At 37.5% G+C, this 18194-nt stretch overlaps 1 protein-coding gene across 1 annotated transcript in view; it reads right to left on the bottom strand.

The window, feature by feature from the left end:
• Positions 1 to 18194, bottom strand: part of HELRODRAFT_74793 (hypothetical protein) — a gene marked incomplete at both ends in the record, with an annotated part of 26121 nt that overhangs the window by 1484 nt on the left and 6443 nt on the right. Inside the window, 35 exons of the mRNA XM_009015217.1 lie at positions 598 to 696; positions 1141 to 1200; positions 1406 to 1612; positions 1756 to 1866; positions 2415 to 2531; positions 2621 to 2707; positions 3340 to 3403; positions 3545 to 3654; positions 5090 to 5188; positions 5602 to 5737; positions 6042 to 6130; positions 6869 to 7049; positions 7536 to 7715; positions 7904 to 8163; positions 8525 to 8660; positions 8890 to 8987; positions 9398 to 9483; positions 9997 to 10148; positions 10290 to 10410; positions 10875 to 10953; positions 11046 to 11117; positions 11297 to 11382; positions 11694 to 11784; positions 12319 to 12396; positions 12578 to 12665; positions 13122 to 13220; positions 13627 to 13734; positions 14433 to 14572; positions 14828 to 14929; positions 15185 to 15250; positions 15579 to 15626; positions 16309 to 16373; positions 16497 to 16582; positions 16879 to 16982; positions 17269 to 17322. Of these exons, the coding sequence (XP_009013465.1) occupies positions 598 to 696; positions 1141 to 1200; positions 1406 to 1612; positions 1756 to 1866; positions 2415 to 2531; positions 2621 to 2707; positions 3340 to 3403; positions 3545 to 3654; positions 5090 to 5188; positions 5602 to 5737; positions 6042 to 6130; positions 6869 to 7049; positions 7536 to 7715; positions 7904 to 8163; positions 8525 to 8660; positions 8890 to 8987; positions 9398 to 9483; positions 9997 to 10148; positions 10290 to 10410; positions 10875 to 10953; positions 11046 to 11117; positions 11297 to 11382; positions 11694 to 11784; positions 12319 to 12396; positions 12578 to 12665; positions 13122 to 13220; positions 13627 to 13734; positions 14433 to 14572; positions 14828 to 14929; positions 15185 to 15250; positions 15579 to 15626; positions 16309 to 16373; positions 16497 to 16582; positions 16879 to 16982; positions 17269 to 17322 (3759 nt within the window). The remainder of the gene's footprint in view (positions 1 to 597; positions 697 to 1140; positions 1201 to 1405; positions 1613 to 1755; positions 1867 to 2414; positions 2532 to 2620; positions 2708 to 3339; positions 3404 to 3544; positions 3655 to 5089; positions 5189 to 5601; positions 5738 to 6041; positions 6131 to 6868; positions 7050 to 7535; positions 7716 to 7903; positions 8164 to 8524; positions 8661 to 8889; positions 8988 to 9397; positions 9484 to 9996; positions 10149 to 10289; positions 10411 to 10874; positions 10954 to 11045; positions 11118 to 11296; positions 11383 to 11693; positions 11785 to 12318; positions 12397 to 12577; positions 12666 to 13121; positions 13221 to 13626; positions 13735 to 14432; positions 14573 to 14827; positions 14930 to 15184; positions 15251 to 15578; positions 15627 to 16308; positions 16374 to 16496; positions 16583 to 16878; positions 16983 to 17268; positions 17323 to 18194) is intronic.

Raw genomic sequence — 18194 nt, 5'->3', positions numbered from 1 at the left:
CAATACAACACAAAGAGGATGATGCTACTGATGACATGCTAGTGAAGTGACGATGATGATGAATGAAATGATGATGAAAGTGATGATGACGATGATGATGCAAATGATGATGATGATGAAAGTGATGATGACGATGATGATGCAAATGATGATGATGATGATGCATGTGATGATGATGATGACGACTACGATAATATTTGCTGGTGGTATTGATGATGAAGACGATGACGATTTGTAATTTTTTACACCTAAACAAGATGATGATGAGGAGGAGGAGGAGGAAAAGGATGATGATGATGATAATGATGATGATGATGGAAGAATGACGACAACAGTGCTTTCAATGAGAACAAAAGCGCGAAAAGCATTTTAATGGGTTTTATTTTAAGTTTTTTTTATTCGGATTTTGTTTGCCGTCGTAATGGTGCTGGTGCACGAGGCAAATTGACGGATGGCACCACAAATAATCAACAATTAGCCCTCTATAAAACATTCACAACATTCATTTCGCTTTCAACTCTATTTGCTCGGTAATGACGAAAATCCACGATTAATTTTTTTAAGCTTATTGATATCGAGGCAAACATTCCAGCTTACGGAGACGTAGGGACGTTCTGGGAGTGGGATCTCGCTGGGAATGTCCGTGTCACTGAATATGGAGTGGTCCAAGGCGTCCAACGACTGGTCCTCGATGGCCTGGGGGCGTGAATTATTTCAAACGTCTCAACACATATGAATATTAATTGGTGTAAACAACATGAAACGCACATATGAATATTAATTGGTGGAGACAACATGAAACGTTGCTGCGATGCATTTCATGAAGCTTTAGATGAATAGAGACCGACTTTCGTCTGACTATGAATTTTGGAGACTACAAGTATCTTGCTCTAAAGAGTCGTCAGCCAATCAGTATTTGCCATCTCTCGACCAGTTACACGAGGAAGCAAGCACTCCTTGTGAATTATTATTGCACAGTACAACACTTCCTCATTATTTCAACAGGAATTCGAAAACGCTTCCCTACTGAATTATGGGTGACAAATTTATAAACAACTGATATTAACAGTTCATACAACATGACTGAACCACAACACTGAGTATTAACAATTCATTAAAAATCACTCTAAGCCAACTGACCTCCACCATGTCCAAGAACCTGTTGAAGAATGCCAGAGCCGCACTGTCGTTCCCAACATTCTTAATTATTTTGTATCATTAAATATCAATTTGTTATTCATTACCATGATGTGTAACTAATTAGCATCTTAATAACATTCACAGTTGCCATCACCCTAATTCAACATTGACGTCATTAAATTTAGCGCCATTGTATTATAACCTTCCGCCACCGATATCTTTGATCATTTCAACTTAAAAAAAGCACGTTTCGTTTGAAACTCACTTTAGAAGCCACTCCTGCTTCGTAGAATGCCTTGTCGGCGGGAACCAAATCACTGTGACGTAGCAGTGACGTAGATAATTTGCATGTTAATTGGGCCAATGAATCATGATTAATGCAGGCCGATCTGGTGGCGTAGTAATGAGCAGCTAGAAACATGTTGTAAAACTCATCTGATTCCGCATTTTTTGATTGGTCCAAATTTTTTTTCTACAAAAATTGTTGACGTAAGATGATCAGAGCAGTTGTATTTATATTAACTTTTAAAGGATTGCTTTTTTAGAAATTGTGAGTTTAATAGGAAATTAATTAACAAAAAAAAACTAGAAAGGATAGTGTATTGTTGAGTTAACCAGGTTGTAAAACATGTTCCTAAGTTGAGACCACATCTGGAATGATTCGCTGTTGTTTGTTTTTGGCAGGTTGACCATGTCGTAGAAGATGCGTTTGTATATGTTGAAGTTCTGAGAGACGGTTATTTGTTTGAGCTATCAATCGATCGACCAATCAATCCATCAATACAGCAATCAAGCAACTAAACTAATTTAATTCGTCAATCAATCAAGCGAGACTCCAGTCAAACCATCCATCTACTTAATGGACCTGTTCAATCGTGTGGCACGGTCGTCAAGGTGTGCTAGTGTGATTCACTCTTTGAAAAACTCCAATGCACGCACCAACTTGTATGCACACACGCACGCACGCACGCACACACACGTGTGTGTGTGTTCGTGTGTGCGTGTTCATACATGTGTGTGTATGCACAGTGCATGTGCACGTGCGTGCATGATGCAATTACAATACAAACACATGTATGGGTGGGTATCTGCGTTTCTGCTCATGCAACACATGCCATAATGAAAAGATGACGATTTAACAGCAAATAAAACAACCAGGTAATGAAATGAAAAGACAGAATAGAGAAAAATTAATAAATTGAACAAATGAATGTAAAGTGAATAAATAACAAAAAGAGAATTAAAAAAGTGCCAGAGTGAGTTAGTTGGCCAACCTGCGGAATGGCAGGAGTGCCGTACTTTTCATACAGGGTCAGAGCGTTCTTCGTTTTGTTCTCCTTAATTAGTACAGTTGCGTATTGTGCCACGTATTTCGGCAGCATTTTTGGATTCTGTGCGTTATAAATGATGACAAGATCGCGGTACAGAATAAATAAAAAAATATATAAGCGGCAATTGTGTTCGTAGGACTACATTTAACCTTCTTCTCAGCTAGATTGATGGCTTTCATCCAATCACCTTTCGTTATGTATCTCTCAATCGCTGCCTCTGTGTCCACGTTCTCCAACTGCAAGCGAAAAAAATTTTCAAAAATGCCCAGCGCGAAACACGCCTGCTCGATTCATTTTCTGAATAAATCATCGAGAAGTAATCACAGAGGTCATCATCAAAGACTGATGCTGTGCTAACTCATACAATTATAACATATTCGTTCCAAATCATTGTCAAATTCATTGTGGTTTTAACTGTATAATAATTAAACTCCCGAATATTTCAAACCTAATTTTAAATACATCAAAATTCGTTTTAAATCATAACAACTGTTTCTTAATTTATTGATGATCTGTGCATATAAACAAAAGTTTGTTCTAAGATGCAATCCGCAAATGAAAGCTATAAACTTGGGTTGTCGAAACAGAACATTCGTTAGAGACAGACGCTGACAATGATTTCTTTTTATACAAAATATCTTAATTGAGCGATCAGTTGTAAAGACTGACCGTGACCAACAAGCATAGTAAAAGTTAATGGAAAACAGTGAAAACTTACAACAATAAACAAGCAAACCACAAATCTTAACAAATAAGCAATAAACAAACAAATAAGCAACAAACAAACAACACAAACAAAAGTATAGACGAAACATACAAGACAGACAACATAAACAAACAATCGAAAAAACTTGAACAGGCAACTAACAGTATCCAGCTTATCTTTGTCTTTCAAATAATTTTTATACCTCTCTTCAACGTGTGGCAACAATCTAAAAAAAAGATTTGCATGGTATGTTAACACAAAGTAGACCAAGCTGCAACAACAATTAACGTCACATCATCACCATCATTATCATTGTCCTCATCATTGTCATCATCATCTGCATCATCCTCATCACCATCTCACTGACCTGGGTTCAAGTTCGGTGGCCACCTTCCTAGCTTTGTTCCACTCCTCGCCTGTCATGAAAGCGTCCACTGCCTCTCTTATCAGATCTGCTTGCAAGTACAATTCCGCTGCCTGCGTGTTCGTGCGTGCGTGCGTGTATGTATCTGTGTTTGTGTGTGCGAGTTTTTGTGTGTATGCGTGTGGGCGATGGTGTAATGGTTAAGGTGCTGACAATGTTGATGCAGTGACCCGGTTCGAATGTTAAGAGATCCCCGCCTGCCACATGCAAAAGTGTCCGATGCGTTGATTCACGTGTATTCACAACTGTGATTGAATATCTAAGTTTCATTTCAATACGACACTTTCGTAAAATTGTTCGTACCTACTTAGCTGTTTGTTCGACTTAACTTTTAATTTAACTGGTCAAATATTAATGCTTTATTCATATATGTCACTCTCAAAAAATTGTCTAAGTTTTTTTAATTTGACACTTTCAAAAAATTGTACAAATCTACTAAGTTGCCTGCTCGACTTTGTTTTAATTTTACTAGTTGAATATCAATGTTGTATTTGAAAATGACACTTTTACTTTGTAAATATTTTCATAGGCTTGTTATACCAATCTTCTGTGTTTTATGCTGGCCTTCACAAGACTTTTATGCCTTATCTGGCCTTCTTCAATCTTAAAATCAGCAAGATCATCAACATTGCCATCTAGATGACTATGAAAATTTTAACACTAGAATTGTTTTGACAACAAAGTAATAATCATATCTCAAATATTATCCAAATGACAACCAGCCAGCTTATTGTTCGACCGCATCAATAATAGACAACTCAGCAATTAAATCATGTCGTACCGACAATGCATAATTGATGATTGTACAAACTAATCAGCTACTATCATTTTTTTCTTGCTTATTGTAATCACAACTGCGTATGTCGACAGAGCAAATATCGTAAAAATCAACATCATCCTCACCATTTTTCATTAATCATATATATCGAAATACAACATCGAAATACAACTAGTTGCAAATATATCCGACGAAAATCCACTTTTTATATTTTTCTGATTTCAAAGCTGATTTTTAGGATCCCCTTATGCCAGCAACTCAATCTATTTTATTCCAACCAACATTCTGACACGCGTCCAATCTGTCTTTGTCTCTCTTCATCGTTGTCCAAATGCTTAAAGAAATGTGGAAAACACTCGCAAACATCTTCCAATAGCGCAAACTTAACCCGTTCAAAAGTTCTTACTATCTACATCCCATCCGATGATCATGAAATCGCAGAAATATTATTTTCCTCATCAAAGTGAGTAAAATTAATCGTAATCATCATAAGCCTACCGTGGCCATCATCGTCAAGCACCATCTTCAGCGACAACATCACCCTGACACCAACATTATTTCATCATTCATCATCATAAATATCACATCACCATTGTAGGCATTATTATATCATCGTCACCTAGTAACCAGCCATCATCTGAAGAGTCATAACCGCCCACAACAAATATTTATTCCACAACTACCACAACAATGACGCCCCATCCACTAACAGCGTTGCACCTCTTCATCTCCACCAATCTGGGACCCACCACCTCCACAACCCTCGTTGCGTTTTCCTGGCTGAGGAACTTCAGAGCCAACTGACTGGCCTGTTTAATGAAGTGAATCTATTTCTATAGCATTTATTTTTTTGATAAATACATAATTAAATAATGGATTAAACAGTAGATGAATATTCAATAAACAAGAACAGACGTGCCACTAAACAAACACACACATTCATTCTGATATATGCATCAAACAATAAAACACGGACGTTGGCTATCCGAATTTATGCTCAGTGTTCAGTCAGAGTGAAGCTATTATAAAAAGATATTCAATTCATATACCCAGGGAATCTTCGTCTGTCATACTTCAAATTCAATTGACAGTCCATCATCATTTATTACCAACTTGTTGTACTTCAAACGATTTATTCGTTCATATGATTAACCATTAAATTGTGTGCCCATTCAATTAATTATCTGTCTGTATGTTATATGATAATTCGAAGCAGCTTAACCTTTCTGTAGCACTTTTCCACGATGGTTACGTCATCCTCATTTTGTGACGTCACTTCCACGTAACATTTGACCGCCCTTGCATATTCGCCCTTCGTCTCAAAATCTTGGGCTTTCTGTATCGTCGTTTCTATCGCTCTGTTCGGCCACAACGGAGATGGATGGTTTGAAAAACATTTTGAAAAAAAAAGTTTAAGAAAAAAATGAAAATGATGAGGATGAAAATTTTGTAATTTTAATAAATACTACAGGTACCTACCTATTTAAAAGTAAGATTCATGAAATATAGACGAATAATGAATGAATAAACATTTTTTCTCTATAAATGAATGAATAAACATATTTTTTCTATTTCTTTTCCATTTCTTTTTCTATTTTTTTCAAAACTGAAACAACAGACTTCTCCTACCTGCTTCCCCCGGCTCCAGTTCCTGCCGATGACTTAGTTTCATATTCGCTTTGTAGGTCATCCAACATGGCGGGCAAGTACTCCTTGCATACTCTTAAAGCATCCGCCCACATGTTTTGCTCCTGTGATGAGAACGATGATGATGAGGAGGATGACGATGATGATGAGGAGGAGGATGACGATGATGATGAGGAGGAGGATGACGATGATGATGAAATGATGACGATGATGACGAGGATGCGTTAAACATCATTGAATATGAAAAAATCATTTGTATCTAAATAGATAAATTGTTGAAAAATGTTAAATGAATGAAATAGTAACAAGATATATTATCAATCACAATTTCACAATTAATATGGTAATGATAGCAACTTTCTCTCTCTCTCTCTCTCTCTCTCTCTCTCTCTCTCTCTCTCTCTCTCTCTCTCTCTCTCTCATTAATTAGACTACTCAGATCAGATGTATCAAACACACAACACACACACACATACGCACACACACACACACGCACTTATGAAATTACGCGTGAACCAGCATATTACACACCGATGCGTAGGAACGAGATAGGCGGGCATGCATGCACTCAAACCTGGTCGCTTTTAACCCGCCAACACAAAGTGGACAACAAGAGTTGAGAAATAACGTAGAAATGAATGAATGATCTTTATTAAACTAACTTTGACAAATTAATCCTAACTTGTGTCAGACGTTTTTAGATAAAAATAAACCACTACAAAGTTCCAAAAAGTATTCAAACATGCAAAGTTCGACAAACATGTATCTGACGATATGCACTTGATGAACATTTCAACAACAACAACAACAACAACAACAACAATAAAAATGACAACAACAACTTTGTAGCACTGAATGATGATGTTGGGTCGTTGGGCTCTCAGAAAAAAAGACTCAGCTTTCTGATACTCTTTATTTTCAAAAGCCACGTGACCTTGGGCGGTCATTACGTCATTGAGGGAAGATCGATCGTACAGCTCGGCAACCCTTTGCGCTGAATCCCAATCTTTCAAACTGACGTACCTGCAGCGGAATGAAGCGAGAAGCGAGCGTTCACTCTAACACGGAATTGTTTGTTATAAATATAGATACTGCAATGTATCTTGTAATCCAATGAGAGGTGATTGAATGAACAAATAAATAAATCTACTACGACATGATGAATAATATAATAGCAGCCAACAACATCCATCATCATCAGCACAGCCAAGATTCTCACCATATTGAAATTATTCTCACAACCACGTTGGCGTCATCATCATCACCCTTAACCATAATTACAACCACTTCTACCAAAACCACCACTGCCACCACCACTGCCACCGTAACGACCAGCGACAACATCATCTCTGCCACATCATCATCATCACCATCATCGTCCTCCTCATCACACCATCATCACCATCAGAATTATCCTCTTCTTCCCCCTTCTTCTCCCTATCCCCCGTCATCATGAGTGACGTCATCATGAAAACATCACCCTAGCACAACATCAGCATGACAACCCACATGAGAACAGCACTCTTAGGAATGCCAGCCTTGATGAACTGGGCCTCAGCCTCCTTGAATCTTCCAGCTTCCTCGAGATGTTCGGCGTACTTCTCGCTGACAAAGGCCAGCATGTCCTGCTGGGACTTGCTCGTCTTCGATCCTCTCGCTAGGTCAAATGCCAACTCAAAATCTGGCGGACTGGTCAAAAGTTCAAATGAGGTAAAAATAACACATGCCAGGAGCAAATAATGAAATATTAATAGGTAATAAAAGTGAAATTGAAAATAATACTTTATACAGTCGCATCAAGCACAAATGGTGTTTAAATTTAAAAAAAGTAGCAATGTTGGTTGAACGAAAACAAGCAGAGCACAAAGAAACACTACCTGGATTTAACAGCGTAGTCTATAACAGCCTCAAACATATTCAACTTGACCAATAGTTTGACAGCACTATCCCCTCCTAGCCATTTGGACCAATCATAAGCCACCTTCTGTTGAGTAACCACGCCTCCGTGTCCTTTTGCTATTCTATAGGCTTCTTCGTATTGGTTATTTTTTGAGTACAATTGAACGGCAAGGTCGATTTCCCTGGCTTCTATCAAGTGATGTTCGGCTAACTTCAGACGATTCTCTGATTCAAGGATCTTGTTGAAAGGTTTTAAACAGTAGAAACAGCAAAGAAAAACAAAAATCGCTAAAAGCCTGAAATGAGCATTGTAAAAAAAAGTCTTAAATTGCATGAAAAAAGCCTTTGAACTTGACAAATCAAAAATCAATTTTAAAGTTTTTTTTTCAAAAGTTAAACGTCAAACATCTTCTATCCTTTTAATATAATAATGTTAATTTCTACAAAAAAATAATCTCATGATTAATGCCACCGACATAATTATCATCATTCTCGTCCTCATCATCATCATCATCCTCATCGTCCTCATCATCATCATCGTCCTCATTATCGTCATCGTCTCCACCATCCTCACCATCGTCTTCAGCAGATTCACAAACCTTGGCCAGATACAGATGTGTATCTTTGAGGTGGTTGGGCCGATGCTGCCTCACCATCCTGATCATGTCGTCGTACATCTTATGACGCTTGTACATGCTGATCGCATCATCTGTGCACTCTATCGCTATGTACAACCTGCAGTCCGATGATGATGATGACGATGAAGATGACCATGATGACGATGATGATGATGGTGACTATCATGGTGATAAAATAAGTTATACTATATAATTTATAAAAATTTAATTTTGGCATCTGGAAATCAGCTTGAATCAATTACAATATTTACAATGATGATGATGGCACATTTACATGCAACATAGACAATGATAGCGGCATATCACGGTGATGAAACGTTAGAAACCTCTCTGCCTCTCTGAACTTTCCCTTCTCTTCCAGTTGCTTGGCCTGCATTAATGACATCTGATGCCCTTGGTCCTGGTCCATCGTTTGCGACACCAGCTGGAATATGTGATAGTCGATCATCAAATCATCGTGTTGCTTACTGGTTAATATTACTAATAGTTTACTACTATGACATGTTTTATGGTTTCAATGATAGACTGACAGAATTATTGACAAACAGTACAGCAGCAAATGAAATGACAAACAACGTGATTCTTTGCTGAAATAATTAACCGATTGAACGACTTAAAGAATTACTATTTGGACAAAAAGTTGAGTCAGAAATTTTCAACTTCCACATTTTAGTAGAATATTTAAAATTGTTGCTTTCGTTCAACTGCATAGCACTAGTTCAATTTACATCGACACAATGCATCAGGAACAAAACATGCATGCAAACAAGCACACAAATAATAATACAACTGCAGTTAGGCAAGTTGAATGCGTGCACGCGGCCATGAACAGACCTTGTGAGCCATCTCCCACTTGCCAGCGTTGTTGTACATGTCGATGGCCTCCTTCATACAGCCAGCAGATGTGAAACAACGCTCTGCTTGCTGCAGTTGGAGAAATTAACAAAGAAAAATTATATTTCATTGAAATCGACTTCGCAATAGATAACTTGCTGCAATCAATTAAATATCGGAAAACATAATTGAGAACGTAAAACAACAAAAAAAAATACAACTGCCAAATACTTTTTTGGTCCCTTATCAAGCAGCTCTCACTTTAAATTGCTTACATATCATTTACGGCATTTAAACCTCCGCACCTCAAAGGCTCTACCTACCATCCACACCCCACAACGTACACGCACACCTCACACACGCATGGCGTATGATGGTCTTTGAGTTTCGGACCGACCGTATTCGAACTAGGCCATCTCGTTACTGCACGAGACATGGCACTTCTACCGGCAGAGCTAACACGCCGACCTAATAATACATATAAATACAAAGTACCACTCATCCATTTGACCATTAAAACTATCAATCAATTATCCAATCTAACATCCATCCATCCAATCAACCAACTTCCCTACTATCCAACTATATAACCAAACAACCGACCTCATACTCAGCAGCCTGAACATAGTGTTGAGCAATCTTCAGATAATACTTCTTGGCTTCAGGCTTATCTTCGACAACATCAAGAATCTCCAAGGCTTTCACCCACTGGCGCGAATTTATGGCGGCATCAACTGCTTTCATGGTACACCTGATCAATTTGATGGTTCGGTGATTGTTTAGACAAATGGATGGTTATTTGGCGGGCATTCATTCAACTTGATAAACTTGTGATGAGACGTAGTAGCCTCCCATGTTTAATATTACGAAAGCAAGTTAAAAAGCAACAAACCCCGCCTCGATGAAGTGATTGATGGCGGCATCATATTGCTTCTGACTGACCAGATAGTTGCCCCACTCCTCCTCCAACTTCACCACCATCTGAGGGTTCGTCTCACGCGTCAACTCAACAGCTGCCAAGTTCATTTTCGGTTTCGAGTTTTCAATCAATTACATTTAATTCAATTTTAGTTTGAAAAAAATTTAATTTTAAATAATTTTAAACAATTTTCAATAAATAAAATAAAAATAATTAATTTATTTACTTCTACCTAAAATGAAAAAAGTATGAATGACAAAAAATGAAAACAATCATCCTGTTAAATACAAACGGAAATGTAAATGAATTTGAATAATTGTGCATGCTTTCTGCCCGTCTCATTCAGCCCTTAATGCTCCGTACATAAAATAAATGTGACTATCAAGAAACATTTCTATTGCTTTCTCGATTCTATTCAAACTAACCATAGCATGCATGAACGAACGAACAAATGAATGAATGAATAAACGTATGAACGAACGAACGAATGAACGAAAGAACGAATGAATAAATTAATGAGAAATAATTAATTAATTTGTGGTAAAAATTACGGAGCACCTTTCCTGAAGCACCCGCCCTTCTTGTACAACTCAATAGCTTCCTGGCTCCTACCTAGCTGCTCACAGAGGTCCCCTGCCTGAATATTGAATGGTTCAGTTTTATGTTAAAAAGTTCAAGGTGTTATTTTCAGCAAGCTATCGACATCCACGCATGCATCCATCAACCCACCCTGTCATGCATCTCTGACTTGATGAGGGCACTGAGAACTGTGCTGACCAGTTGCGGATTGTTCAGCAGATCCTGTGATGATGAAGTTGATTTCAAGCAGTTCTCACACTGATAATCAATTAATTCGTCAACCAACTCGTGAAAAGGTAATAAAAATAAATAAATAATTAATTAATTTAATAAACAAATAATTTTAAAAATAAATATAGCTGATAAATATAATAAATATTAAAATGAGATCAGCGACTAACGCTCCGGCTGGTGACTAATCTTGCAGCTTTCGCTGGCAAACCGGCTTTGATGAAGAGCTGTACAGCTGTCTCGTAGTTGCCTTCAGCTGGGGTTCAATACGTTCTCGAAAGTTAATTTTAAAACATTGCTGACGACAGCAAATGTTTTAAATAAGCCATATGTTTCTATTATAGTGTCATCATGTAATGCTGTTATCCATTTAGTGGCTGATATATTTTATGATACAAACTGTCTGTTTTATTATTATTGTTGTTTTTATTATTATTATTCTTATTCTTATTATTATTGTTATTGTTATTATTATCACTATTGCTATCATTATTATCAATACGTCGTAACTGAAAGGATTAACATCCTCATTACCACAACCATCATCACCGTCAACGTCATCATTACCTTCCTTCATGTCTCCAGCTTTGCTTTCCTGCCTGGTCTCCATCAGCCAGAGGTAGTACTTCTTCTTCAGCATTTCAATATCTGGATGGTTCTGAAGTGACGTCATAGTATTATGACGTCATCGGCATGTTATCGTCATTATACACATACCAACAACAGCCTCACATCATCATCATCATCGTCGTTAACGTCACTATCGCCATACCACCACCACCAACAACAACCTAAACGTCAAAGCATCATCGTCTTCATCACATCATCATCGTCGTGACCATCAGCATCATCATCACCACAGTTACTATCATCGTTATTAGCAACATCGCATCATCAACGTTCTCCTTCTCTGGTTCATCATCATCATTAACATCATCATCGTCACAACATCACAGCCAGTATCACCGTCATGCCATCATCATCATCATCTTCACGAACATCAACTTCATCACCAATGTTACTATCATCATCATTAACAACATAACCATCTTCATCATCATCAACGTCATCCTCATCGTCAGCATCATCATCATCACCCCAGTCATCATCATCATTTACATTATCATAATGATCGTCATCATCGCCATCATCATCTTCACTATCACCATCATCATCAAGCCAACCTACCCACCTTCAACTCAGCCACATAGATAGCATCTTCCCACTTGTGCATATCCTGATACATCCTCATTGCTTCATCAACCATGTTCTTAGTTGGGAAGATGATGGCGACGTTCATCGTCATCATCGTCATCATCATCACGGTCGTCGTCGTCATCATCATTATCATCATCATCATCGTCATCATTATCATCATCATCAACAACATCATCATAATCAACATCAACAACAACATCATCATCATCATCAGACACGTGACAAGCACCTACCTGATCGAGGTATATGTGTTCAGCCAGTTTGAAGTTCTTCTGCATGATGGCAAGTTCCGCTTTGACCTTGTAGTATTCCATGCCCTCACTACCCTGGTTGTTGTTGTTGTTGTTAGCGATGGTGATGATGATGATGTTTTGTTGGTAGTTGATGTTATTAGTTATGTTGTTGATGATGAGAATAATTATGATGACCACGATGATGATGATAAAGAAGAAGATAATGATGATAACGATGATGATAACGATAATGATGACAATGATGCATTAATAGGTAATACTATATAACATGAACAACATTAAATAGCATGGACAACATTAATAACATCAACAACAACACAAATAACATCAACAACAACACTAATGACATCAACAACAACACTAATGATATCAACAACAACAACAATGCATTATAAAATTCAAAGACAACACTAATAACATCAACGACAACATTAATAACATCAGTAACAACACATTATAAAATCAACAACAACACTCATAACATCAACAACATAGAATAACATTAAACGCTAATAAGAAGAACATTGAATGACCACAGTAACTAACGGCCTCATCTCTTAAAATGTTGCTTATTTCATCCAAGTGCCTCACCCTAGCTATGTCACCAAGGGCTGCGTAACATCTGCAAACGTTTGGCGTAATGCGTATGTGCGTGTGTGTATGTGCGTGTATGTATGTGTGAATGTATATGTGTATGTGTGCGTGTATGACCATATAAATGAGTGTGTACGTGTTTGTCAATATGGCCGAATATTCCTGTCCATTTTTGCAAAATTACGTATGCTGTCGGACCATGAAAGCTTTCACACACACACACACACACACACACACACACACACACACACACACACACAGTTGCGTGAAAACGTAATTTATTTGTTAATGTAGATGTGTAGATGCTGGCTCGTGGGGACGACGACGAGTTGATGGCACTGGCCCAATCACGTCGTGCGATCATCACATGTAAATATAAATAACTAAATGGAAAAAGAAGAGGAAGGAAGTGGAGAGGAAAATGAATGAAGCACCTCTGAGCAACATTGAGTTGGTTGGTCTCCATGGATACGGCGGCTAACTTCTGCCACATAGCTTCCGTTTCGCTGGTCATATCCAAAGATTCCAAATATAAAATGGCTCTGGAAATGTATGTGAATAAGAAACAAAATTAAATTTCTAGCGCATAACACACGCGTGTGAAAAGCTGCTAGTTCATGATCCGCCGATCCAAAATACTAAACATTATTTCAATTGCTGGTTAAAAATTACTTGCTGAATCATTTCTTTAATGTCAATACAATAATTTGTGATCCAGAAATTAAAAAAAGCAGAAAGTTGGAAAGCAATGAACAAATAACAACCCTCATTTAGGCATCATGTTCAATTTCAATAAATTCCATTTCATCATTCATTCATTCATTCATTCATTCATTCATTCATTCATTCATTCATTCATTCATTCATTCATTCATTCATTCATTCATTCATTCATTCATTCATTCATTCATTCATTCATTCATTCATTCATTCATTCATTCATTCATTCATTCATTCATTCATTCATTCATTCATTCATTCATTCATTCATTCATTCATTCATTCATTCATTCATTCATTCATTCATTCATTCATTCATTCATTCATTCATTCATTCATTTATTCACGCATCATTCATTCTTTATTCCTCCGTTTCACTTCCTCAATCCATCACATAATCTTTCAATCTATTATCCTTTCTCCCAATTCATCATTCAATTTTTCAATCAATCACTCACTCCTTCAATCAATCAATCAATTGCTCCTACAATCCATCAACCACCTCCGCCGACCAGCCAACCTGGCCAGGTCGTCATCATCAATGGCAGTCCTGAACTCGATGAGTGACTCATCCAGCTTGTACCTCTTGACCGCACTGCCCCCGTCACTGACGAGCACATTCGTCACGTGCTCCACCCTCTCTATGTCCGTCACATCTCCCTGGTTCATTCAAGTTTACACAGGTTCACTCAAATCAAGTCAATTCACGTTCATTCATTTGCAAACTGTCAAATTCATTCTCTTTGTCCAGACACACACAGTCCAGACATAATTGAAAATGATATAAAAATGGAGTTACATCATTAGCAACAGCAATTACATTATCAGGATGAAGAATTAAAATTGTATCGCACTGTTACAGAAACAGCAAAAATTTGCAAAAGTTATTTTTAATCAGAACAGAAGTGTGATGACCTTGATGGAGATGTTGGTGACCTTGTCAGGCGCCTCGATGTTGTACCAGACGCACAAGTTGTTCCTGTTCTGAGCCACCACAACATCACTGCCGGGAACCCACTGGTGAAGTTTTCAAGTTGCAACGTAAACATTAAAGAGTTGTTATGGTAGTTTCTGAATGATCTACAAATGAATCGATAAATGTAATATTTCTGAAAATCATAGAATCGTTAAATTTTTGTTTTTCCCTCCATATTAATCAATAACTTCTGCGATTAGTAGTTAAAACTGAAAATTTTGAAAATCCTTATAAACGAGAGTTGACATCTGTAAAGGGCAAGCAGTTTATGGAGCTGCTGAGCAAGCAAGCTGAACCTGAACGTAGGAGCAGTAGTTGAGGATGGTTGTTTTGCTCTTGCTGCCTACATCATACAAATGCAACTAGATGGATGGAGGGATGGATGGAGGGATGGATGGATGGATGGATGGATGGATGGAGGGATGGATGGATGGATGGATGGATGGATGGATGGATGGATGGATGGATGGATGGATGGATGGATGGATGGATGGATGGATGGATGGATGGATGGATGGATGGATGGATGGATGGATGAACAAATGAAGAATGATAACAGTTAGTGTTTAAAATTAAGTGTCTCATAAAGCATTAAAATGAGTAGTAGGCAAATTATTTTATTCGACTGTAAGATTTGAAAAAGTATGAAAATTAAAAATGGCATACAATTATGAAAAGATGTACAAGTACCTTCAACTTTTTGTCTCTGAACAACAGCTTGTGCCCTGTCTCATTCAACTACAAAGCAATGAAGGTGCAATGGTAGTTGTGATAATGAAAACCGTGATGATGATCGCGGCGACGATGATTAATGATGATGCAATAATTTACATGATGTCACATACATATCTATTCGATAATTATATTATTATTATTATCATTAGGGCGGCGTGATGGCTCAATGGTTAAAGGCGCCTGGTCTTGCTATTGCAATGACCGGGTTCGAATACAAAGAGATGCCCACCTATCATATGCAATGTGTATGATGCGTGGTTTGCACGCGTATTCATATACGCTGTGTGTGTTTGTCGTTGAAACCTCTGAAGCAAACGCAAAAGAGAGAGAGTAACCTTTAACCTTTTATTATTATACTATTATTATTATATTATTATTACTATATTGTTTTGTTTAAGAGCCGTACCTGACCATACGATCGACTTATAAATCAGCTTTTTGAATTTGAACCTGCTCAATGTCGTCAGTTTTGACATGTCTACGGACTACCATTCAAACAGACTTGTATATTACGGACATGATTGCAAAAGCAACATCGGTGTTGGATTAAGTTGTACGTAAAAAGAACAACACGTTGGCGATATTGAAGCCAGTTGTGATACGAAAATAATAGCTATCTCTGAGATAACTATCGTTCACATTTTAAGAAATGAAATTTTCAACGAAGCAAGTGGAATAAAAGTACCTCAAGCCAGCCGACCTTCAGGTCATGACTGACTGTTCCCAGAGTTGAACCGGATACCAAATCGACTGAATAACAAATAATTTATGTAATCATCAGCCCAATCATTAATTCCATCATCAACAACAACAACAACGTTGACGACGACAACAACAACAACATTGTCATCACGAGCAACATCAGCAGCTAACTTATTGCGATTGTTTTGAGATCGATCAGATAGGCGAGTCGTTTGTTCTGTCGGCTGTCGTTACTCTTGCGTTCGTTGATTCGCACACTGCCACCAATCGCAATCAAACAAAAAATTCATATTGAAATTTGAAAAGAGAGAACAATTGAGGAGCACACTCTTCATTGTGATCTATTCAATTGTTATGTTGAAGGTGACGAACAAAACAATTTACAAATCAATCTTAACATATATTGCCCTATTAAGGTAACGTATATATAACACAATTAAAAAAATTTAATATTGACAACTACAACAAACCACAAAAGCACAACACGCAACGACAAACCACCACCACCACCACAACAACAACGACGACAACAACAACGAAACACGTAGGCAACCTAATGAGATGTTTGTTGGTGAACTCAGTCCTAACAGAACCAAGCACTTCATCTCGACCATACTCCACAATGTTCAGTTCACCGGCATTGAAGATCAAACACACCTGAGGGTGTTCACAAAAACAAAACGAAAAATAATATCAGTCAGTAGACAGACAGATTTTGACGTCAATGGTTTTTGTAAAAAAAAAGTTAGATTGGATTAAAATTATTTAAAAACGATCTTTTAAATGTCAATTCTTGGAGATATTTCCGTAATTTTCAAAGTAAAATTTCAGGAAATTTGCATGGAGAATAAATCAGAAGTCAAAAAAAAGCTGATAAGTACGGTGAGTGTGATGATGTGATTAAAGGGAAAATATCAAATTGAAAAAAAAATGGCAAACAAACATTATCATAATCGAAGGAATACTTCTCGTGACCGCCTGTTGCCGTCCAGGGCACCTGCTCAACGTGCAATGGATTCTATTATTCTTTATATTATTATTATTATTATTATTATTATTATTATTATTATCACATGCCACAACAATTTTGAAGATAATTGTGAATAAATTAAAGTCATGTGCCGGCCAGGAGTTTCAGGATTCGCTGGCGTGTGGTCTGTGATCCGCCCACCACAGTCCTGTCTCTCCCAATCACGGCGTCCTGACATCACACTACTCAGTGGAAAGACGATCGAGATATTGAAACTAACGGTCTGCCATGAATCAAACTTCCTTCACTCAAATCAATATAAACTGTCTAAACATTCTAATTCGTATAACACGATTTCAATCACTTTAAAAAGGTGTCCGGAAAATTCATCGTGGAAAATTCATCGTGGCAAATTCATCGTGGGAAAATTCATCGTGGGGGAAAATTCATCGTGGGAAAATTTATCGTGGGGGAAAATTCTTCGAGGGGGAAAATTCATAGTGGGGTAAAATTTATTGTGAAAAACAGTTTTTGCAATTACACACCTTACACACCCCATGAATGTTGTAGATTATAAATACGTAGTTTGAGGACTTTTCTATCCTTAACCTTTTCTGTAATGAAATTTAAAACAACTCAACTCAAAAATGTGTTTATTTTGCAACCATGTCAATGAAATCATGTCAATGAAAATGTCAATGAAATTCAACCATGTCAATGAAAATTTGCAAGTATGTCAAGAGAGATGCGCCTAGAAGTTAAAATTATGGGCCAATCCACGAAGATAATCCATTCTATCACGGTTATCGTAATCTTGTACTATACGTTTAATTGTTGGTTTTTGGCAAGCCATTGAGAGCAGCATTGTAGCAGTTTCACAGGTCGTATGCAAAACGTGG

This window comes from Helobdella robusta, assembly GCF_000326865.2.
Source record: "Helobdella robusta unplaced genomic scaffold HELROscaffold_15, whole genome shotgun sequence".
Taxonomy (NCBI): domain Eukaryota; kingdom Metazoa; phylum Annelida; class Clitellata; order Rhynchobdellida; family Glossiphoniidae; genus Helobdella; species Helobdella robusta.
Note: the sequence above shows the minus strand (reverse complement) of the source record. Positions and strands in the feature narration are given on the sequence as shown.